The sequence below is a fragment of the Pituophis catenifer genome, unplaced genomic scaffold (genome assembly GCF_029215685.1).
Source record: "Pituophis catenifer annectens isolate HBS135680 unplaced genomic scaffold, rPitCat1.0.hap2 SCAF_6, whole genome shotgun sequence".
Lineage (NCBI taxonomy): Eukaryota > Metazoa > Chordata > Lepidosauria > Squamata > Colubridae > Pituophis > Pituophis catenifer.
Genome location: NW_027256886.1, coordinates 14,761,778 through 14,786,508, shown reverse-complemented (window position 1 = coordinate 14,786,508; position 24,731 = coordinate 14,761,778). Strand labels below are relative to the sequence as shown.

The window sequence follows — 24,731 nt, the reverse complement described above, 5'->3', positions numbered from 1 at the left end:
CATAACAACATTAAAATGAGGACGTACGTTATAATATAATGCAAATAATGCAATCATGTAATAATATCATGACATCTAAGATGAATGTACAAATCATGTCATTTGCTTAAAAACATGATACACTTATCATCACTTGCTCTTCTTGCCCACAGATGCTTTTGGATTAAATGACTCAAAGCTGCTTCCCACGGAAAACGAATCAGTTATGAAGAAGAGCCCTCCTATTTTCATTCAAAAATAATACAGACCCGCAAGAAGTACACTATATATGCTGTTTTTGAAAAGATGGACAAGTTTAAAGTCAGCACATACGTAGATTGAACTGCAAGAGAAACAGAAGTAAATATCCATGCCAATTCTTTGGCCTGGATATTGCAAAACTAGTTTGGGTACCATGGGTTTATACTCAATACATATTTTTCACTGCGTGTTTTCAAAAACAAATATTAGAGGAAACACTTATGCAGTTATTTAAACTACAGTTCTCTTCCACAGATAAAGTCTGGATTGTGAGCCACAAGTCAGAGTGTCTGAATATGTCTAACAGTTGCAACCCCTATAGAACGTTTACTGCAACCTTGAAACAGCTCCAGCTAGCTCACAACCCCATTAGGTTTATCAAGTGATGCTGATGAATGGACAGATGGTTTCATGCATGTGTGTCCACCACTGCAAAGAAACAAGAAATTGGCGTTCTCCAATTCTGGCGAGATCACAACTCTTAATCTAACATTGGCTAAACAGCTGGTACTCTAAGAAATGTAACAGCTAATGTGCCATGAAAAAAGTTGTCTGGACTGAGGACTTGTATGCTAGGGTTGATAGGGTTGATGCTAGGATGTCAAACCATGTAGTAGGGCTGTATTATCCTTCTCGCATCCTGGACATAAACTGTTTCAACTCCTACCCTCAAAATGACGCTATAGAGCACTGCATACCAGAACAACTAGACACAAGAACAGTTTTTCCCCCGAACGCTATCACTCTGCTAAACAAATAATTACTTCAACATTGTCAAACTAGTTACTAAGTCTGCATTACTATTAATCTTCTCATCGTTCCTATCACCCACCTCCTCCCATTTATGACTATATGACTGAAACCTTGTTGCTGATATCCTTAAGATTTATATTGACTGTTTCCCTATGACTATCATTAAGTGTTGTACCTTATGATTCTTGATGAATGTATCTTTTCTTTTATGTACACTGAGAGCATATGCACCAAGACAAATTCCTTGTGTGTCCAATCACACTTGGCCAATAAAGAATTCAATTCAATTCAATTCAATTCAATTCAATTCAATTCAATTCAATTCAATTCAATTCTATTCTATTCTATTCTATTCTATTCTATTCTATTCTATTCTTTCCTATTACCTATTCCTTTAACATCTTATGACTATCACTTTGTTGCTTGTGCCTTATGATTTATGTTGATTGCTTTTATTTAGTATCCTATGACTATCACGGAGGGTTGTATCTTATGATTTACGATGACTGTATTTTACGGTTATGGTCATGATTTATCATTTGTTACTTGTATGTACACTTATGCACCGGAGTCAAATTCCTTGTGTGTCCAATCACACTTGGGTAATAAAGAATTCTAATTCTAAAAAAATAACAATAATAAGACCAGCAGCACCCCAACTGATCCTGCAAAAGATATTCAGATAGAAACTGAAGGTAGATAGGTATTCAGTTTCTATTGCACCACAGGGTGTCTGCAATCCACATTAAACTGGCTTATTAGCAGGGAAAACAGAGTGTTAGCAGTGCAGGTTAAAAGGCACCAGAAATTGGATGCAGGATATCTTGTTTGATAGATACAGCCCTTTATAAAATGATTTCCCAGGAGCTAAGCCTGCCAGAAATCTTAAACCAATTGCTAGGCACCTCCACTGACCCAAGCAGTTGTCTAAATGTCAATCTGAAACAAGTTAGGAGAATTACTTTCTCAATTTCTTGTTGATTTTCAGAAAGTCACAATTTAAAAGGAAGGGAAACTGACCTGATCTGTATGTGTTTATTTTACACAGAGGCAACATTGAGTTCAGAGGATTTGGAGATCAATAAACTGCACAATTTAATTTTGGATGGGAATATTAATAAATTTAGAATCTCTTTAAGAAAAAAGCACAAGCTTTCACAAGCTAAGCAAAATACAAAAATGACTGTGGAAAACAAAAAACAAAAACAAAATCCGATAGACGTCATCCCATGTTCCTTTGCCTTTCTTTTGTGACTTATCAGTTTAAATCAAAACAGGAAAGGATGTTTAAGAGTCATAATTTCCTTGCTGTTTCTTAAACCAACAGTTCTCTAGAACCTGACAGAAAAGTTATAAAAGACAACCCTGCAGATATTTGAGGTATTTGTGAATATAATTTTATCCAGACAAAGTTTTTATTTATTTTTTATTTTATTTTATTTCGAATTTATATACCGCACCTTCTCCCAAGGGACTCAGGGCAGTGTACAGCCAGATAAAAACATACAATACAAACATTAAAAAACAATTAAAAGAATATATATTAATTTGGCCCCAGTTTAAAATGACAAACCAATTAAAAATATTTAAAAATATGTTAAGCCAGCCCGGCTTGCTGAAAAAAAAAGTTTTAAGGGCACAGCGGAAGGCACCGAGGTCTTGGATTCTCCTTATCTCAGGGGGCAGCTGGTTCCATAGGGTGGGTGCCCCCACAGAGAAGGCCCTCCCCCTGGGGAGAGCCTTGGCAGTTACCTTGGGAATGTGTACATTAATACATATATGTACTTTAGATAGATAGATAGATAGATAGATAGATAGATAGATAGATAGATGGATGAATTTTAATTATTAAAAAGTAATAAAATTTAAACATAGAGAAAGCAAACGTAATGGCAGGAAAAACAGAAAACGTTCGGAAAAAGAAAAACAAGAATAAAGAAAACAAATATATATAAATAAATGAGTTCTAAACCTCCTGACTACAAATAACAACTAATTTAGCAATTCTTCACCCTTATAAAGTTAAATAAATATCTCTTCATCCCATATTCCATCCTTTATCTATAAGCAAACTCATAAAACATTAATCCTAGTGTAAGAAAAAGCCCTCAAAGGGTTTCCAGATCATTGCCAAACAAGAGTGTCTTATTTTAACTGTGATCAAATAAACTCACTTTATATTCCTTCATTTTACTTTTTAAGTCTTGATCTTTAATTCAACTAATTTTTATTTATTTGTATCCCACCTTCATCATTTTCTACACATAACTCAAGACAGCAAATATATCTATTTTCCCTACAAAGTAGGTTGGGTTGGCAAAGACTGACGAGGTGGGACTAGAACTCAGTCTCCTGGTGATTGATCCAAAGTCACCCAGCCAGCTTTCATGCATAAGGCAGGATTAGAACTCACAATCTTCTGGTTTCTAAAATAGCACCTTAACTGCTTTGCCACACTGATATTAACAGAAAAATGTTTGATAGTGACGTTCTCTGAACAAGCTGAATGTAGTACCAATCTCAGAAGTAGCTTCCCTGATTTGTGTAGTCCCACCTCACCATTTTGTGCTTTTCCGTTTGTGTTCAGGCTGCAGAAATCATACTTACAGAAAGATCCACTGAAGACTCAGATTTGGTCGCTGTCATACGTTTCACGCTGCCCACATCTGTCAGTCGGTGCTCATTGTCATCCCATCTGCCATACGCCAAGTCTATGCCACCAACAAAAGCTACGGACTGGTCAATGATCACCAGCTTTTCATGGTGGGCCCATAAATAAACAGTAGAGGACACATGATCAGGGTGCCTCATTACCTGGAAAAGAAACACTGACCTTAATATCAAGTGGGTTATAGGTGAAGATTTTAATGGTGTAAACCTTAGATCAGAGGTCTTCAAACTTGGCAGCTTTAAGACTTGTGGACTTCAACTCCCAGAATTCTCCAGCAGCTGGCTGGAGAATTCTGGGAGTTGAAGTCCACAAGTCTTAAAGCTGCCAAGTTTGAAGACCTCTGCCTTAGATGATCAGAAATTCCATTTGGATAAATACCATGTTTCCCCAAAAATAAGACCCTGTCTTATATTTTTTTGAACCCTGAAATAAGCGCTTGGCCTTATTGCCATGCGCTCAAAAGCCTGATTGGGCTTATTATCAGGGGATGTCTTATTTGGGGGGAAACAGAGTAAATATATAAGATTCCCTTTTTGAGCAGGTATTTCTCCATCGTATTCAAGCAGCATGCTACCACAATTATGTAATCATTCCTAAATTGAGGTGGACTTTCTCATTGGCTAGGTTTAACACCTTCTTGACACTCATCAGTTATGCTCACATGAAACGGGAGCAACTTGGAGTTATTTTGTATTTTACTGTCCCTGATTTATGTCTGGAAGTTGTTATCTCTGTTTCTAGATAAATGCCCTGGTCATTCAGATTCCTTTTACCTGACTAGAACTGTCTGACCATGTTCATTCTGTCTCACTGAATGCAGCCAAAGACGGGTAGATCTCGACTTACAATCATTCATTTAGCAACTGTACGAAGTTACAGAAGCACTGAAAAAAGTGATTTACGGCTAGTTCTTGCACTAACGACAACTGCAGCATCCCCAGAGTTATGTGTTCAGCCAGCCCTTGGCAACCACCCTATATTTATGATAATTGCAGGGTCCCAGGATCATCTACTACTTTCCTAGCTGGCTTCCAACAAGGAAATATTCACTTAATGACCTCATGATTCCCTTATCAACAGCAGCAATTCACCTAATGACTGCTACGTTAATAAACGTAGCACAAAAAAAACAAACAGTTGTAAAATCGGGTGTGAGTTATTTAGCAATGGCCTTGCTTAGCAATGGAAATATTGGTTCCAACTGTGGCTGTAAGTCAAACATTACCTGTACTATCTACGGAGATTCTCATCCACATCCAGATCGTGGTTGTCCCAAAGTTGCTTTTCCAAAAGGCAACTGGCCTTTCTTGGTTTTTCCTTGAAAATATTTCGCTTCTCATCCAAGAAGCTTCTTTAGTTCAGAACTGAAGAAATGTCTTGGATGAAAAATGAAACGTTTTCAAAGGAAAAAAAACCTAGGAACATCCAACTTTGGGACTGACCTGTACTGTTTTGCTATCTCTAATATTCAATAAGCATTAATAAGAAGCAGTGGTGAAATCCAATTGTTTTTTTACTACTGGTTCTGTGGGCGTGGCTTGGTGGGCATGGCAGAGGAAGGATATTGCAAAATCTCCATTCCCACCCCACTCGGGCAGCCAGAAGTGATATTTGCCAGTTCTCCGAATTGCTCAAAATTTCTGCTACCGGTTCCCCAGAACCTGCTGGATTTCACCCCTGATAAGAAGGATTTGTCTGTCTGTCTATTTTTAAAGTTTTTTATTTTTATTTCTCACAAAACATATATAAATGTACAATCTCTTTAACCATTCTTATCACACATATTATCTTTTGGTTTCCATATTGGTTCATTCTTCATCCTAAAACTTTAAAATACATTCAGAGTTGCTCTTCCTACCATTCCATATCTTCCTTCTTCCACAACAACCATTCCTCTCCTTCTCCTCTCTTACCCTTCCCTCCTCTATTCTTTTCAACTTTCTTCTTTCCTCCTCTCCTTCCCTTTCTCTCCTTCCCCTTCCTTTCCCCCACTCCTCCCCTCTTCCTCTCTTTCCAACCTTGTCTCCTACTCTTATTTCCCCTCCCTTTCTCTTTCTTCTCTCTCTCTCTTTTCCTCCCTTCTCCTCTTTCCTTCCTCCCTGTCCCTCTACTCCTCTCCCCCTTCCCTCTCCGTTGTTGTGTCCATTTCCAGTTCAATATTTTGTCAAGATGGTATTCGAGCATCCCCAATTTTATATTTAGCCACATTTTCCTTTCAATTTCTTTTCTATTTTGCTGGTTAGATATCTTTTTGCTCAGATAAGCTGATTATTTAGTTCTGTTTAATTACAATTGGCAACATTACATTTTCACAGTTCTGTATAGTGCTGTTTATTTGGAAACAGCGTGTTTTATGTATATTTCACTACAGTTTATCCTTGGAATTTCTTTTGATCTGGTCTATTTCTTTTGATTTGGTAATAAAACTGAATCGAAGTATGTGATTTCCTCTAGAAGAATAAACAGGACTGACCTCCTGGCAAGGCCAAAATGACAGAATGGAAACTACTTTATGTACATCTTTTGGACATATCCTCATAAACATAATAGAACATGCTTTTGAGTACAGCACTAAAACACTATTTCTTCCTGGTCTTGAAGTTGTTTTGTGAATAGAGCAACAGTTACTCTATAGAAGTCAACAGCCTCAACATGGAGCAGCTATACCTAAAGATAAATAAACAGTGTAACTGTTATAATGGATACCAAATACCTTAATATTGGGATGCAGGCGCATTAGAGTCCTCTTGGTATATTCACTGTTGATACCCAGAGTGAGTTCTAGTTCTTTGTAGATCATCACAAAGATTTTCACTCCTTGTTGCTGTCAGAAGAAAAAAAAAATACCAATCATATTTGATGCATGCAGAATCAACTAAAAGCTTAGCCGAATGCTTTACACCCTTATTTACTCGTTGGGGTTATGCTACAATAGCAATGTGGGCAATCTTTTGTGGGTCAGGAGTTGCACTTAGAAAAATGGATCTTAAGAAGAAATGTGATGCTGGTAATGACCCAAAGTAAGTAGGATTGCCTCAGTGGTGAAATTCAATTTTTTTTTACTATCGGTTCTCTGGGTGTGGCTTGGGCATGGTCTGGCTTGGTGGGCGTGGCAGGGGAAGGATACTGCAAAATTCCCATTCCCACCCCACCCCTGGGGGAAGGATATTGCAAAATCTCCATTCCCACCCCACTCTGGGGCCAGCCAGAGGTGGTATTTGCTGGTTCTCTGAACTACTCAAAATTTCTGCTACCGGTTCTCCAGAACCTGTCATAACCTGCTGAATTTCACCCCTGGATTTCCTATATCTCTGGATAGAGCCAATTTTTTTTAGGACTGCCTAAATCTATGCTAGAGCCAAGATTTTTTTAAAAAAAGAATTTTCTGGACAGGGATAGAATTCACTGTTTTAAAAACATATATCAATCTATTTTAGAGTTTGAATTACACATTTACGAATTTTTCTTCCCTGACAGTGGCAAGGACACCTGAGGTCAATTTTCTGAACACACATTGTATAAAGTTGGTGAATCAGCTGAACAAAGGGGCTTGAGAAACCTCTTGGCCCACTCATACACAAACAAACAAAACTGGGAAGAAAACAGACTACAGTCATTAAATGCAACCAAATACATATTTCACTTATTGCTGTTTGGATTTTATGAGCTACAGCAGGAGTGTCAAACTCGATTTCGTTGAGGACTGCATCAGGTTGTATTTGACCTCGGGGGGGGGGGGGGGGCTGGCCAGCTTGATGTCACTTGTGTCGGGGGTACCTGTGATGGCCTGAGTGCTCGGCTAGCAAAAACGGAGCCAATCTCCGTTTTTGGCTGGGACGGCCTCCTGCAACCCTCTGCCAATGAAAACGGAGCCTGTTCCGTTTTTGCTGGTACAGGCACCGTGGGCCGGTCCCTTTGTTGTTTCCAGGGCAGCCCCGCAGGCCATGTTTAAGCACCCCACGGGCCGAATCCAGCCAGCAGGCCTTGAATTTGACACCCCTGAGCTACAGCATGACTTCTACATCTGCTTCAACCATCCAGGAAAGCCTGCTTCAGTCTTCCCGTCTTTTGAAGTGGGGCTAGAGAAGGATCTTTTTGGGTGGTGATCCTCTGATGTGGAATCCCTTACCATAGTGATTCTTCATTTCTCAATTTGCAAGAGAAAATAAAAATACCAGAGCAGCATGAGTAAGCTGCATTGTCCAGGTGTTAATTCTCCATATAAGGTTTTCTGGTTAATAACTTTTATAATTTGAAGATGTATTTTTAAGTGCTATTGATGACTGATATAAAGAAAAAAGCTGACATTAACAAATGAATAGGTTCCAGAATCTGAAATCTTCAATTTATATAACTTCAGAAGATGCTAGTCACATAGCATAGAACTTCAATAACCTCTCTCCCTCCCTCCTCCCCTTCTTTCTTTCCTTCCTTCCTTCCTTCTTACTTTCTCTCTCTCTATCCCTTCCTTCCTTCCCTCCCTCCCTTCCTCTTTTCTTTTCTTTTTTCTTCTCTTTCCTTTTCTTTTTTTCAACATGCACATTTCAGTAATCTATATTCTATGCCCAATAATAAATGCTATGTGTGGCTGGCACCTTTTATCTGCAGGATTCTTGCCCGCTTTGAAGAAAAGACATGGGAAATGAAAGGGATCTTTCTGGGTAGTTTGAAAAGCCAAAGATAAACCTGGTAGTAGTCAGGGTTCTTCATTCAGAACTAAAGGATGTATCTGGGATAATCCTGACAAGTCTGTCTTCTGATAAAATACTGTATTTTTTGGAGTATAAGGCGGACCTTTTTCCCACCTAAGAGGAGGTGAAAATGTAGGTGGGTCTTATACACAGAATGTAGCCCCGCCCACCCACTGGCCTTTGGCCTCTGCCTCCCAGCAATTTACCTCCTTTCAAGCAAACAGCAAGAAAAAACAGCTCCTTTCAGCTTCAGCACAGTCTAATTAGCACAAGTTGATTGGGTCGGACTCCCGACTCACAGTTGTTTTGTTCTCAGCTGTTTTGCGCAGGGCTCTGCTGCTTGCTGCAAAGAGGTAAATTGCTGGAGCAGATTTTTTTTCCTTGTGCTAATCAAGCTATGCTGAAAACGAAAGTGAAAGTAAAGCAGGCTGTTTGCTGCAACGAGGCAAAATTGCTCAGAGGCAGAGGCAGATTTCTTTTTCTTCTTTTCCTCACCAAAAAAAGTAGGTGCATCTTATACTCTGGTGCGTCTTATTCTCGGAAAAATACAGTATACGTTTTGTGAACAGACCAGCAAGCCTTCCTGCAGCAGGCATTTTGTAAGTGTGCCCAGGATGAGGTGTCAAAATTCCAGATGAGCTCACTAAATATTCCAAAACACGGTTCTTTCTATGTTCCTTTGATGCCGGTAAACATTATCCTAATCTAAAATAACCATGAAATTTAGCAACCTGTGCATGGTTAAAAAAAAAAAACCCAGCTAAGTTCAAAATTAAGACTAAAAAAATATCACCCAGCTTAAAATCTGAGATCTGGAAGCAGAGCAATCCAAGAGACTTCAATTGTGACATGACCTTTTCTCCCTTTTTCACAATAAAATTATTGTTATGCTTGCCAGAAGTGTATCAATGATTTGACTGACATTCCAAGGTGATATTCTAGGATGGGATCATCCTTGCCACAAAAGGAATAATTCTTTCTGACCTACAAGAACTCAAAACATACCTTGTCCACATTGGCAAAAGTATTTTATGAAGACGACAGAAAGCTTCCATTGAAGTAATCAGTCACCTCAAGCTCAATAACAAGGCACATGTTAAGCCCTCTCCTAATTAGACCTATATTCTTGGAGAAGATCAATGCCTACCATTAGCAATTTAATGAGTATCCATTTTGAACACAGACAAATAGAATATATCACATCACACTGAGATCATCTCTCTGGAAAATCAATTTATACTGTTTCTGCTCATGCCACTGATGTCCCTTGGAACAGGCCAAAAGAGATGATTGCACAGGATGCAGATAGCATTTAGACCTAAATTCCCTTCAGTTTGCATTGAGAGTTTCTAGAGTGCAGATGCCTTCAAAGTGAACATGGGAAAATGCTCAAAATTGAACAGTGTTATCATCTACAATCAAGGAGAGGTTTAGGAAGGAGGAATTTCCTATCCTTGACAATATTCAGGGGTTTGGAACAGAGGTCAAGGAAACAATGAAAATGAGACAGGAGGTCATAGGAAAGGGAGATGGGCCTAAAAAAATACAGCCCACTGAAGCAAACTCCTCTCTACTTCTGAACTCAGTCCAGGAAATATAATGAAGTTTAAGCAATGAGCTCTGGGGCTGTAGTATAAATGCATCTAAAGATAAATACTTCACTTTTACAGGAGCTTGGCATACCTCTGGAAGGAAGGAAGGAAGGAAGGAAGGAAGAGTTATTATTCAGGCAAATGCTGGGTTCATATAACAAAATGGTTAGATTATGCTTCAGTGTGTCATCAAAATCTAAACAACTGAATTAGATAAATAATGGTTATGTTAACCACAGATTAGGATGAAACACAAAGATAAGCTAAAACATACAATACAACAAGAGCCTGTAGTACAGTGGACTAAGCACTGTTATTAATATCTGCTGCTTGCAATTACTGCAAGTGCAAATCTCCCCAGGCTCAAGGTTGACTCAGCCTTCCATCCTTTCAAAGGTAGGTGAAATGAGGACCCAGATTGTGGGGGCAATAAGCTGACTTTGTATAAATATACAAAAGTATGAAGGCTATTGCTTAACACATTGTAAGCCGCCCTGAGTCTCCGGAGAAGGGTGGCATATAAATTAAAGCAAAATAAAATAAAATTCCCCTCTGTGTATTTATATGATTATGTATGTGTATAAACACACATACACAGAAAGAGCTAACCCACATTTTCTCCACTAATACACAAATGCATAAGTAGACAACATATTCCTAAGAAAACACGGGCAAAACCTCTATGGCATCTGATATACCATCTGGATACTGGCAGAAAAGAACAGAAAGAAACAAATCTGGAACTTACTATGTATGCCATAATTATTTTAACTGATTACCAGATTGATGCTGACTTTTCCTACAAATGTAGCATACTAGTGTGAGTCATCATCCAAACAGCCTAGAATACTGCATTAACATAGGCCATAATGAAAGTTTATGGTGCAACATGTTGGGCAGCTCAAAAACTGAATTAACTAATTAATTCAGTTATCTGCAGTACCATTCACCCAAGACACAATATTTGTTTATTGTGCAAAGGCTATCCATTACATCAGGGATGGCTAACCTTTTCTGGACTGAATGCCGAAAGCGTGTGCATGCGCCCAAACCCCCAAAGCGCATGTGCCATGCCCTTGTGCACCCCACCCTCGCATGTGCCATGCCCCCACACATGCGCGCATGGCCCCCCACACGTGTCCTGCCCCCAAGGAAGTGCATGTGGCCTCCCGCATGTGCCCGCCTCCACACAGCCCCCGTGCATGCATGGCAGAGACCCGAAGACCAGTCGGCCGGTGGGAGGCACATGCACATGCACAGCGGACCTGAACTGGAGCGACGGCTCGTGTGCCCACAGAGAGGGCGCTGTGTGCCACCTCTGGCATGCGTGCCATAGGTTCGCCATCACGGCACTACATTTTCACTTCACTTATCTAAGAGTGTTGAGTGAATACAGGTAGTCCATCATGAATGCAGCCATACCTTGAGTCCCTGCCTGAAAAATGAGAGATATCTCTATTCTATTATCTTTCGCAGCTTTGTAAGGCTTGAAAAATACTGTACACTTACAGCCTTCCGCCTCAAAATGCAATCCAATCTCCAGCGATTGCCTTCAACCACAGGCCGCTTCATAAATATTTCAGGGCTCAGCCTGTAAAAAAAAGGTAGAAGAGGAAGTAAGCTTGGCTGAAAAATACACTAGTGAACTTTTCTCAGTGGAGCTGTTGTCCACTTTACTACATTTTCTGGAATGAACACAAGCAGATGCCCCAATCCACGCAGTTAGGAGAGAGAGTCCGCCAGCAAAGAGGACCCTGATTTCTTTCTATTACAATATAAAACAGCAACGCCTCCTTAAGGCTGAAAGTCTTTTTCAAGTGTTGCTGTGCCCCCCAATAGAATATATAACCATTCTGGGTGAGGAAATTGTTCTGTTTCCTAGGTTTTAGAGGCTATTTGTCTTACATATTTTATTTCTCATTCTATTTTTTTAATAAAAAAAAATACTTGAAAGGAAAAATACAAACAACTTAAATTTGGAGACGGACACTGTTTTATTCTTTTTTCTCAAAGCTGCGGGGGGGAAACATCCTCCCTCATGGTTGCCTACAAAGTCACAATACAAGCAGCACATGAAATGGCACTGGGCCTGTATGCTGAGGAAAAGTTAAACCATTTCCTCAGGCGTCTTGGTGTAAGCAAGCTAAGGAAATGACATAATTCTTAAATAGTAAAGGAGGGTGTCTAAGTTTCGTGTAAAAGCAATGAGCAGTCACAGTGCATTTTTATTACAATTTTTCAAATTATAATTATAATAAGGAAAATCTGAAGGCCCGCTCTGGATGGCCACTCTGGCATTGTGATAGTCAACTGATGTGCCACACGGAATAAATATAACAGGTTTAAAAAAATAAGGGCCATCACCTTCATACTGTAGGTATTCTTCCACAGATGTGATTACTGCTGGTAGTCTCAAAATACTAAGGACATTATATGAATACGTCCTCCACTGGACAAATACACCAAACCAGCACCCAGTCCGTAATCCACATTCATGCTGTTTTCATTTAAAGGTTACAAAATAATCTGAGGTGTTGCTATGAAGGAAAAAGCTGAAAAGCTGCCATGGTGCCATTCCTTTATTCAATACTACTACTACTGCTACTGCTACTGCTACTACTACTACTACCATATTTCCCTAAAAATAAGACTGGGTCTTATATTGATTTTTGCTTCAAAAGATGCATTAGGCCTTAGTTTCTGGTTAGGTCTTATTTCCAGGGAAATATGGTACTAAATGCATCCGTCTGGCTGACGAGCTTAACTGGGGCTTATTTTTTTGGGTCAGGCTTATATTGAAAGCATCCTGAAAAATCATGCTAGGGCTTATTTTCTGGTTAGGTATTATTTTTTGGGAAACATGGTAAACAATAATAGTATTAATAATAATAATAATAATAATAATAATAATAATAATAAGTAGTAGTAGTAGTAGTAGTAGTAGTCTCAATTATCTATAACTAACTAGGAAAAGAAAGGACATAATAGGTAATCCAAATAAAATCAATTTTTCATGGCAAAATATCATTGAAAAAGACAATTTTTATGCTAGGGATCATTAGGAAAGGGACCAAAAAAACAACACCTGCCAATACTGTAATGCCTTTAACATCTGTGGAATTCTATATATAATCCTAGGTCACCATATTTGAAAAAGTATGGAGAGAATGAATCAGAATGATCTGGAGGCATCAGTATGTTTCCTATGGGAAAAGATTAGGACATCTGCCCTTGTTAGCTTAAAAAAAAGTAAGCAATTGAGGTAATTGAGGTGTAAGAATCATACATGGCATGGAGAAAATATAAGAGGGGAAGTTTTCTCCTTTTCAAAAAGCTCTAGGAACAGAAATCATCCAAAAAAGTGATTGATGAGAATTTCAGAGTAGGCAAAAACACATTAATGAGTGAAATTCACGACTATGTGACATGATGGTAACAGGTCTACGACATGGCCAACTCGCCACAGCCAACTCGCCATTGCCAACTTGCTATGGCCAACTCACTGAAGGACAGGAGTTACACTAATATGAAATAAAAGTTGGAACAGAAGCATTAAAGAAAGGTTGCCAAAGGAGGGACAAAATAAATGTCCCTTTCTTAAATTAAAATAATTTTAAATACTTAAATTGAATTGTTGAATTCTTCTGCAGTGAGTTGGCCCATGGTGAGTTGGCCATGGCAAGTTGGCTGTGGCGAATTGTCCCATTCCGGGTGGTGACCATTAATTTGGAAGCTTTCAGCAGGGATTGGGTAACTCCATGTCAGTTATGAAGAATCTATGTTATATCCAAACCGGAGAAAACAGCTCTAAATACCAGCTGTAGGGTAACAATGGTGACAGAGATTTATGTTACCATCAAACATTAACCCCAAAGCATCTGGGCCTCAGATCCCAATTCTTGCTTTAATCACTCTAAGGTCCTTTCTTCCATTCTATAGCAAATACTGGCATTGAGATATTAGGAAGGAAAACATCTGAATTATATTATATACATTTTTGGACTAGTGCCACGAGTTTTCCTCCTTCCCTCTTGTTTCAAAGTGCCACAGGTCTTTGGGGGTCATATTTTTATACTCCACATTTCCCATCTCCCAACAAATAGGCCACAACCATCCTTGATGCTTACAACATTCATACAGATGAGGAAAATAAGTCATCTAAAGTTTTTCAAAGTTATGATCCTATGTTTTAAAATTCACTAATACTTTCCAGTTCTCTTTGGCAAATTTGATACCTGCCAATACAACAAGTTTTGCAGTTTTCATTTATTCAGTAATATAGTCCAGCTTATTGTTTCTTTGTCTGAAGGTGGAAGCTGAACAGGGTTAAGTTTAATCAGTTCTGGAATGGGAAACCACTAAAAAAATTCCAGGGTTTAAAGACTAAGCTTGAAAGCTACAAAAATTTCCCATAAAATAGCAACGGCAAATCATGTTTGTACTGTTGTTGATTGAGACATATCCATGTCACCAGAAGCTCAGCTCAGCATTATCTTCACTTTTTATTACAAGATTAGATTGCACACTGTTTATATGTGAATAAAACCAACAAGTATGACTTTAAAAGTTCATATTTACATGGGGACCTGGCTTGGGTCTAAACAGTCAGCTGAGAATCCAGTCTATAAGCACTGTGGTTGTTTGTTGTTGAGCAAAGTAATACTAGGCCAGATGTCTCTATTCCCTACTGCTTCACACCTCTTCTCCTAATCCTGTAAAACAACAGCTTCTTCTATTCCAGGGGTGTCAAACTGTATTTCTTTGAGGGCCAGATCAGCACTGTAGTTTTCTTCTACCGGCTGGCGGGAGGGGGGGGACAGTGGGGAGCGGGGGTGAGATGAGACGGATGCCTCCTGCAACACTTTACCACCCAAAAAGGTGGGTGCACAGCCTCCCGCACCTTATTTTCGCCCTCCAGGGCCTCCTGCAGCAGTTTGCTGGCCGAAAGCCCCCATGCGGCCCATTTTTGGCCGTCCGAGTGCTGCTGGAGGCTGTGGGGGCTGAAAACAGGCCATTTTCAGCCCGTTTTTGGTGGCAGAGGCACCGCGGGCCGGTCCTTTGATATTCCCAAACTGGCCTTGCGGGCCTTGAGTTTGTTATCCCTGTTCTATTCCCTTCTCTCCCTCCAATTATTCTTTTTGTGCCTCGGGTCTCTTAATTTACAGGTAGTCCTTGACCTATGACCACAACTGAGCCCAAAATTTATGTTGTTAAGTGAGACATTTGTGAAGTGAGTTTTGCCTCATTTTATGACCTTTCTTGCCTCAGTTGTTAAGTGAATGACTGCAGTTGATAATTTAGTAACCCTGTTGACAAGTGAATCTGACTTCCCCATTGACTTTGCTTGTCAGAAGGACGCAAAAAGTGATCACATGAGCCCGTGGACACAGCAATGGTCATAAGTATGAACTAGTTGCCAAGCATCTGTATTTTGAGCACATGACCATGGGGCTGCTACAAAGGTTGTAACTGTGAAAAATGGTCATAAGTCACTTTCTTCAGTGCCGTTGTAACTTTGAACGGTCACTAAATGAACTGTTGTAAAGTGAGGACTACCTGTACATGCTAAATGTTCAAGAAAGGCCAATAAGAGACTTTTGATTTTCATTTCTTTTTCCCCCATGCAAAAGAGACAAGTTGAAAAGGAATCAGTACATTAAAGTGATTTCTGTTAAATTAAAAGTTTTCATTGGCTCATCTTTGTTTCCTTTGCCAAGTGTCCTGAAAAGACCTTTGCAGCAAAGCCTCACTTATTCTCTGCCTCTTCCTCTAAGATGTTGCCAAACCATCTGGTCCCGCTGTTAAGTTTCCATGTGAAAGGACCTAACAGTGCCACATTATAATTATATATTCTAGAAAGTACCTTGAGAGGCTAGAAGGAGGCTGAGCAGGAAGGGTGGAATCTGATCATGTCAGTTAAATACTAACCACCAATCTGTGATGAAAATCTCTTCCTTGGCAGCTTCCATGGCATTTGCTACGTCTTCAAAGTACCCCTTGGCATTGACATACCTAGAAGCAAATGACAACATCACACTAACAGGCAGGACTGGAAATCCGGAAGCAAAAGGTAACAATATATAGGACTTTTTTGGGTTTTTTTTGTTTTATTATTGGAAGAAGCACCAAAAATGAGGAAATGCCCAAAAAAATGAAAGAGGTGAAAATGATTAGGGGACTAGAACATCTTCCTAGTCAGGAAAGATGGAAGCAATAAGTGTAGGACTTTTTGCAGAAAAGATTGTAGCAATAACTGTAGGATTTTTTTTTACCCTACAGCTATAAAGATGTGTTGAAAAACAAACATAATGGAGATATGTGAAACCACGCATGGTGTGGAAAATGTGGAAGGTTTTTCTCTCTCACTCTCATTTCACAGTCTTTAACCTTGGGTTCATCCACTGAAACTAAACACTAAAGAAATTCAAAGGCAAAGAAAAGATTGCTTTATCCATAGATAGTAATACTGTGGGAAATTGCTGTCATCAAACATGACAATGACCAGCAGTTTTGGTGTTTTAAAAAGGAATTTGTACAATTCAGGGAAAATAGGGCTGGGCAGCTACATACGATCCAGGGGTGGATTCTAAATTTTTTTACTACCAGTTCTGTGGGCGTGGCTTATTTTGTGGGCTTGGCTTGATGGTCATGTGACAATTCTTTAGGATTTAGTAGAGGTACTGGTCTACCATGCTTTTAACTGCTTGCAGAACTGTACCGGTCTACTCATTTGTTTTTGGAGGCACCGGTCTACTCATTTGTTTTTGGAGGCACCGTCTACCCATTTGTTTTTGGAGGCACTGGTCTACTCATTTGTTTTTGGAGGCACCGGTCTACTCATTTGTTTTTGGAGGCACCGGTCTACCACCACACTGCCTTTTAACACTGATCAGCTGTAGGGCAGCCCTTTGAAGCCCTGCGGCAAGAGTTTAAACAGTTTTTTTCCTTCTAGCCAATCGGCTGGGACTCGGGAGGCAGCAATAGATTGGGGGCGGAGCCAAATAAAAGGTAAGAATAACGTGGGTAGGGGAAGCGGGAGGGCCCAGCTCCCGAACAAAGAGAACTGGTTCGGTGACGTCTTATCATCACTTCTACCGGCTCGGCCGAACCAGGCCGAACCGGGAAGAACCCACCACTGATACGATCATTGAATCTCAGCAGAATATTTAATCAGCAATTGCTAAAAAGCAACAGTATAAGAGGTATAATATTTAATCAGTACCTGCTGGAGACCAACAGTAGAAGAGGGCCACTGACCTTGAGCACACTTTTGAGTTTTATGGCTACACCTATGCTGCTATGCTAAACGGGGACTGATGCAGTTATTATGGTTTTAAAGGGGTGTGATCAGTGGTGGGATTCACCGGTTGTAACAACTGGTTCGCTATGCGCGCTTCTGCACATGCACATTACGATCAAAATTAACCTTCTACTGGATCCAGAGTGAGTAAAACAGCTGAGGCAGCACCTATCAGCTGGGCTTAAAACAAAAGAAATATAGGTAGGTTATAGCGCAGGGGCGGGCAGGAGGGCCCATCTGATCATTGGAGCGAACCAGTTTACTCTCAGCTGATTGTCGGAGATACCGGTATGCCTGAATCGGTCAAAGCCGGCTGAATCCCACCCCTGGGTGTGATAAACAAGTCAATGATTAACCAATCATCATCATCATCATCATCATCATCATCATCATCATCATCATCTCCTTTTAATGACCCCATAATCCCTTGTGGGGTGGAGTCTGGGCAACTGAATGGAGCTGAGTGTTTACTGGCCGGATGCCCTTCCTGTCGCCAATGCAGAGTTTTTTTCCAGATATATTCTAAGTGTGCCCAGAGAGAGAAATATCTGCCTCTTCCTAGGATCGAACTCGCAGCCTCCTGATTGTGAGGCGAGAGCTCCACCTCTAGGCCACTCCACCACTCAAGTCAATGGTTAACCAATGTTCTAATATAAATCAGAACACAATCCTCGTAGCTATTTTTTATTTATTTTATTTATTAAATTCAGAGACCACCCCAAGTTAAAAGCCGGAGGGAGCAGCCTCAAGTCACCAGGCTCCTCCAGGATTACATGCTGCTCAGGCTCAGGTTTTCAAACTCTTCAGGAAGGTCAGAGTGCAGGGGCCAACTTCACCTCATGGGGCAAGAGGTTACATACAGTGGGGGCAAAGGCAGAGGAAACTTTTCTTTTATCTGAAAAAACAGAAGTACTTTGTAACTCTGACTTTATCATCAGATGGAGATTTAAGTCCTTCATGTATGGCTCATCCACATTCATGAGCATCCTGAGGACAATTGTTGTCCCTTGGAAAATTGTTGCTATACAAGCAGAGAAATGCTGCTGGTTTAGATTTGACCACAGATATCAGGGTTGCTACTTCTGCCCTGTCCCCGCCCTCCCCAAAAGCCTAGCAACGTTTCTTGCATTATGGGAAGAATTGCCACAGGTGACTCATCACCAATAAAGCCATCTGCATGCAAAAGGCTGTGTGGGTGGGTGGGTGGGTGCGTATCTGTATGTGTCTGTCTGTCTGTCATCTCTCTCTCTCTCTCCATCTATCATTTATCATAAAGTATGACTTGTGCATCATAACATCAACCTGCAAACAATGTGACTAACGCATTTGGAACAGATACCATGATGCAAATACATAATTGCATCATTAGTGTGATGCCCTCCATGACACATGTTGTCTTGCTACAGACTGTCTTGCTACAGACTAGACTCAACCTTGACAACTTTAACAAGTGTGGACATTAGAAATCCCAAGCCACAATGCTGACTAGAATTCTGGGACTTGAACTCCACACCTATTAACAGTGGCTAAAGTTGACTGCTACAGATACCTACAGTCATATGCCATCAGCAGCTATTAAACAATGGAAGGTCTTCTCTTACCACTTGGCTAATGTGCTCTCCTGGATGGCTGCGTAGGAACCGAATCTGTGATGTTTGAGGAAGTTCTTGCCATTTTTCTGAATGAATTCTTCTATTCCTTGGCACCACCAGAGAGCATGTCTGTAGCTGTTGCACTTCAAAATCAGTGACCTGGACAGGAAACAAACATTCGGCTTTATCTCTTCTTCACCTGTACACAATCACCATTTGCCATAAGCAACCAGCACAAAACTTGCAATTTGGAACACGTTGAATCAGAATGCTCGACATTGCAGAGGGAGATAATCATGTGGTACTATATGAACTTCTCACCTGGAAAGATTATCAATCCGTAACCCATATTTAGTTTCTGTCTCCTTCTTGCCAATCTTTATGCTGAATTCTTTATCAACCAGGAGGACGAAAGAAATAGCTCCACTGTCTGGCTTCATGTACAATAAGAAAGACTCTTTTACCACTAACCACCTGGGGAAGGAATACAAGTAGAAAAAAAACCCCAGTAGATTATGTTGATAACTTAATCATATTAACATTTAAAGCATTTCATCCATGTTTGCTACATTCCCAACAATACTTTTTCCCCAGACTGTTCCTAAAGCAACACAATTTGCCTGCTGCGTACTTTTTTTCTGTATCACGTTTTCTGTGAACTGCTTTACTTTTAACATAATCCATTCTAGACAAGCTAAAGCATAATTATAGTTATTCCTCTTCTGAAGAGAATGCAGGTAGGCAATTTCCAGACTCAGTTCACTGAGGTGTAACAACAGCGGTAAGTATGGTTAAAACCCTCCCAGTTTAGAGTTGTTAAGTAACCAATGAATCATCTAAACCAGCTTTGTCTAACCTGACCCTTAAGACTTTATTTATATTTATATACTTGATTCTCACAAGAGTTCAACTTACTTTTAGGTTACACCTGATATATTGATTTTCATTTAACAAAAAAATAAAATAAAATCTAGGAACTACATAATAAGCCAAGATATTGTTGCCTAGGTTGTATGGGCAGCGTAACGTCACGTTAAGACCATAACTCCCCAAACTTCTAATTGCCTGGATATACTCTCAAATATATGTTAATTAAATATTTAAAAGATGCATTCACAGAACCTACTAATTTTGGTTAGTTGCATTCATATAGAAATCATTAATTTTGGTTCATTCATTTTGATGTTCGATTGTGGCTTAATGTATTATTTAGCTAGTTCTTTAATTTATGGTTCCTTGTATAGTCTTTTTTTTGTTTGTTTGCTTTCAAGTTACCGTTGACTCCTGGCAATTGCCTGGGCAAGTCCCTCAGTTTTCTTGGCAAGATTTTGGAAGTGGTTTGCTGTTGCCTTTTTCCTAGGGCTTGAGAGACCGTGACTGGCCCAAGGTCACCCAGTTGCCTTTGGGTCTAACGTATAGACTAGAACTCACTGTCTCCCAGTTTCTAGCCTGATACCTTAATCATTACACCAAACTGGCTCTTGGAGAAATCCAGGGAATGAGTTAATTCAGCACCAGGGTCTATAGTTCTCCTTTTTGTGTGGGAGTCAGCTGAGTCACCTTGGGCTGGTCATTGCTTCTACGTGCTAATTAGCATCCACCATGAAACGCTTCACTGCATCCCCTGTTACTAACTTTGCTACAAGAACTAGGTGTGTACAAGAAACCATATGGGTCAAACACAAAGAAAAACAACCGGCTAGGAATTCTGAAATTCGATAGCCCCAACATAACACTCTGAGCTGGCAGTATGATGTGGAAGCCTGACCTGAGATGACATTTTTATGAATGCATTCTTCAGGAAAAAAAAAAATCTTTGGGGGCCACTGTGCTAAGAGATAGCAATTTTACAAAAGAGACAGCTTCTAGCCCTGAACTAAGGCTCAGTCTTACTAGCCCTGAACTAAGTCTTACTCAACTAAGGGTAATCCAATTCCCAGTTACAAGGATGTACCTTTGTAAATGTGACTGCTTTTTGTTACATTTTCTAAAGCAAACCAGAACTGATCTTCCAAATCTGAAATACCAGGGGTGTCCATCCTTGGAGACTTGTGGATTTCAATTTCAACATGTTGGCTGGGGAATTCTGGGAACTGAAGTCCACAAATCTTAAAGTTGCCAAGGTTGGACACCCCTGGTTTAGCAGCACCTTTCCCCCACCCCCAAACAATGTGGCAGTCAGAATGTTGAACTGAACTGAATACTTTAGTGGCCAAGTCTGATTAAAGATACAAGGAATTTGCCTCTGGTACAGAAGCATTCGGTGTACTTGCAAGTCAATTGAGAAAATAATAATTCAAAAGGTAAACAAAAATGCTAAATTCAGTCTGACTGTATCACAAACCATAATAGGCACCTGCCTATCTCAGGTCCTTGGAAAGGACTTCATAGGTAGACAAAAGTGTTAAATCCAGTCTGAACATCTGGCTGACTGTGTGATGAACCATAATACCAATAAAAGGGGGAAGTAAAGAAAATAATAAAAGGAATAAATAATAATACCATTGCCACACTCTATGGGTTGATATAGATACATATTAGATAACTGAGAATTAGGTGTTTCCACCATATACTTCTGTGGCTCTATAGACTTTGTCATTATCTCAATTTAATGTGGGTGGTTTTTTCTGCCCCCTGGACCTTTTAATTGGACTAAAGTTTGTTTGTTCCTTTCTGCTCTGCATTTGTGAGTTTTGTGAAGGAACTCTATGTCTTTTCTCTATTGCTCCAATTTTGCAATTCAGAAATGACATTTCCACCCTAGCCAAGTGGAGCGAAATATTCCAGCCTGACACTTTTCATATCCATGCAAGCCAGGTTGAAATTTTCCAAGGCAATAATTAGTTGCTAAGCTCTTCAGTGACTCACTGGATCGTCTGAGCCTTAATGCTGGAAATGACTCAGAAAAGTCACATTCGCCATGGTGCTCTGTTAACATAAACCACCATTCAGTCTAGGATTTGATTCAACAAAAACAATATTCGATGTTTGTTTGGCTAGTGATTCCTGACCTCCACTTTCTGGAGCACGTTGTTTGGAAATGCTTCCCCCCATCATTATAGACTCAACACTTTAAAACTCAGGTGTTATTGTAAAAGTTGTTTATAAAAACACACCGACTTAATTCCATTAAAGTTTATAAAAAGGAGACTGCAAGTTTAGCTTTGAAAAGGTGAATTGCTAAGCAACAGGCTGTGCAGCAACGAGAGAGAGAGAGAGAGAGAGAGAGAGAGGGAGGGAGGGAGGGAGGGAGGGGGCGCACATGCATGTACATGCACACACACACAGAGGAGGGGGTGGGAGGGAGAGACCAGTGAGGTAGAAGAAGACTGAACAGATTTTGCTGTTTTCAGTGTAGACTTCCTAAGTGCTGTGGGACGAATGGGGAAGAGAAAGTCTCCTATTCAAACTATTTTTACCATCAGGGTATGCACGTACATAGTCGGAATACCGAAGTGAATGTTTCACAAAACTAGTTCTCAAAATGGGTGCATGTTTTCTCCAGGAGGAGGAAGAACTCTTTGCTGATCTCAAATCATGGCTGGGGTTGGAGGGCTTTCTCCAGACTACTTCACAAGGACTAGTAACACCTTGTTATTTTTATGTTTTGCCTTTTCCTCTTTGATGGTACACATTGCTTGACAGTTTTGGGTTCTGGATACAGGAAATGACACATTAGTGAGGGGAAAGAAGGATACGCATACTCTGGCCACATGCTTTCCCTACGTGAAGTTCTTAACTCTTATGAATTCAGAACATGTGTCATGGGAGCATCCAAACTGTTCCTCTTCACACAAGGAACCAGAATTGGTATATTTCTCCACTTTGTTGCTGCAGAGTCATAATTTGTTCCAAATCACGTCATGTGCCAATTTTCCATGCAATTTAGAACTGCTGTAGTGATGCCATCATTAATAGCAAAGCATCAAAACTCAGTCTGTTTGCTACATAGGGAGAAGCATCCATCTGCCAACCACTAATATTTACCCACTTATTGCTGTCTCCCTTTCTGTCTGCAGAATAGCCTGTTCCAACTCATTTCTGCATCACAGCCAAGAATATTAGATAACATGTCTGTGGAATTGCCCAGAGCTTATATTATTCAATGTAAACTAGGTGGTACCTGTATACGATTGTGTGAGACTTTGGTGTGATTACACAATTGCACAGTGCAGCAAGCAACCGCCCTGAAATTCTATGAAAATTGTTCCTCTTGGGTATATTTTATTAAAAGTGTTTTTAAGAGTAAAAAATAATGCCAATATAAAAAGAAAAAAGAAAGGAAGGAAGGAAGGAAGGAAGGAAGGAAGGAAGGAAGGAAGGAAGGAAGGAGAAAATTAAAAGTGCAAGAAAAGAAAAAAATAGAAAAGAAAAAAATATACAAAGTGGTTTCTTGTCTATGGAGTTTCTCAGTCATCCAGGTCATGGCTGTCCCAACGGTGCTTTTTCAAGAGACAACTGGACTTTCTTTGTCAGAACTGAAGAAGCTTCTTCTTCTTTTTTTTTTTTAAATTTGATTTATATGCCGCCCTTCTCCGGAGGCTCAGGGCGGCTTACAATGCGTTAAGCAATAGCCTTCATTCTTTTGTATATTTTATACAAAGTCAGCTTATTGCCCCCACAAACTGGGTCCTCATTTCACCTACCTTAGAAAGGATGGAAGGCTGAGTCAACCTTGAGCCTTGGAGAGATTCGAACCAGCAGAAATTGCAGGCAGCTGTGTTAATAACAGGGTGCACTAAACCCCTGTACTATCAAGGCTCTTGGATGAAAAGCAAAACATCTTCAGGAAACAAAGAAAGGAAAAACAAAGCAAGTTGTCTCTTGAAAAAGCACCTTCGGGACAAAGTGGTTTTCTTATTCTGTGGCTTCAACATAACTCTCTTCTTTCTTTAATCTAGTCTGTCTAAAACTATGAATGGTTAAATTCATGTTTCACACAAAAAATATGTAAGACGGTTTCCAATCAGCAATAAATACAATTTTTGTGAGCCTTGAGATAGTATTCATTTCATCTTTAAAAGCTATTTAATTTTAATGGGGCAGTGGTGCTGGAAGAACAATTGGACACTTGGACCAAAGGTACAAGTATAGATTCGGCGAAACCTGGCTCAAGAATAGTAACTGTGAGTGGGACCTTGGAGTCCTAGTGGACGATCACTTAAACATGAGCAGCAGTGTGTGCGGCAGCAGCCAACAAGGCCAATACAATCTTTGGTTGTATAAATAGAGGCATAGAATCAAAATCATGAGATGATGATGATGATGATGATTGTTTAGACTTCTATACTGCTTCATAGTGCTTTACAGCCCTCTCTAAGCTGTTTACAAAGTTTACAAAGTTAGCATATAGCATATTGCATATTAGCATATTGCATTAGCATTAGCATATTGCCCCCAACAATCTGGGTCCTCATTTTACCCACCTCGGAAGGATGGAAGGCTGAGTCAACCTTGAGCTGGTGAGATTTTTATCTGTTGACCTGCTGAACTAACAGTCAGCTGAAGTAGCTGCAGTACTGCACTCTAATCACTGCGCTACCTCGGCTCTTAGGAGATTTATTAGTACCACTTTATAAAGCTTTACTAAGGCCACACCTAGAATACTGCATCCAGTTTTGGTCACCACATTACAAAAAAGATGTTGAGACTTTGTAAAAAGTGCAAAGAAGAGCAACTAAGATGATTAAAAGCCTGGAGATGAAAACATATGAAGAATGGTTGAAGGATTTGGGTTTGGCTAGTCTAGAGAAAAGAAGGACTAGGGGTGACATGATAGCAGTATTCAGTATTTGAGAGGTTTGCCACAAAGAGGAGGGGGTCAATTTATTTACCAATGCACCTTTAGGCAGGGCAAAAAAGAATGGATGGAAACTAATCAAGGAGAGAAGC

At 40.0% G+C, this 24,731-nt stretch overlaps 1 protein-coding gene across 1 annotated transcript in view; it reads right to left on the bottom strand.

The window, feature by feature from the left end:
- Positions 1 to 24,731, bottom strand: part of PLD1 (phospholipase D1) — a 140,587-nt gene that overhangs the window by 32,747 nt on the left and 83,109 nt on the right. Inside the window, exons 9-14 of the mRNA XM_070944998.1 lie at positions 19,161 to 19,313; positions 18,849 to 18,998; positions 15,876 to 15,959; positions 11,457 to 11,538; positions 6,378 to 6,488; positions 3,601 to 3,807 (exon numbers count right to left, since the gene is read on the bottom strand). Coding sequence (XP_070801099.1) covers positions 3,601 to 3,807; positions 6,378 to 6,488; positions 11,457 to 11,538; positions 15,876 to 15,959; positions 18,849 to 18,998; positions 19,161 to 19,313 — 787 coding nt within the window. The remainder of the gene's footprint in view (positions 1 to 3,600; positions 3,808 to 6,377; positions 6,489 to 11,456; positions 11,539 to 15,875; positions 15,960 to 18,848; positions 18,999 to 19,160; positions 19,314 to 24,731) is intronic.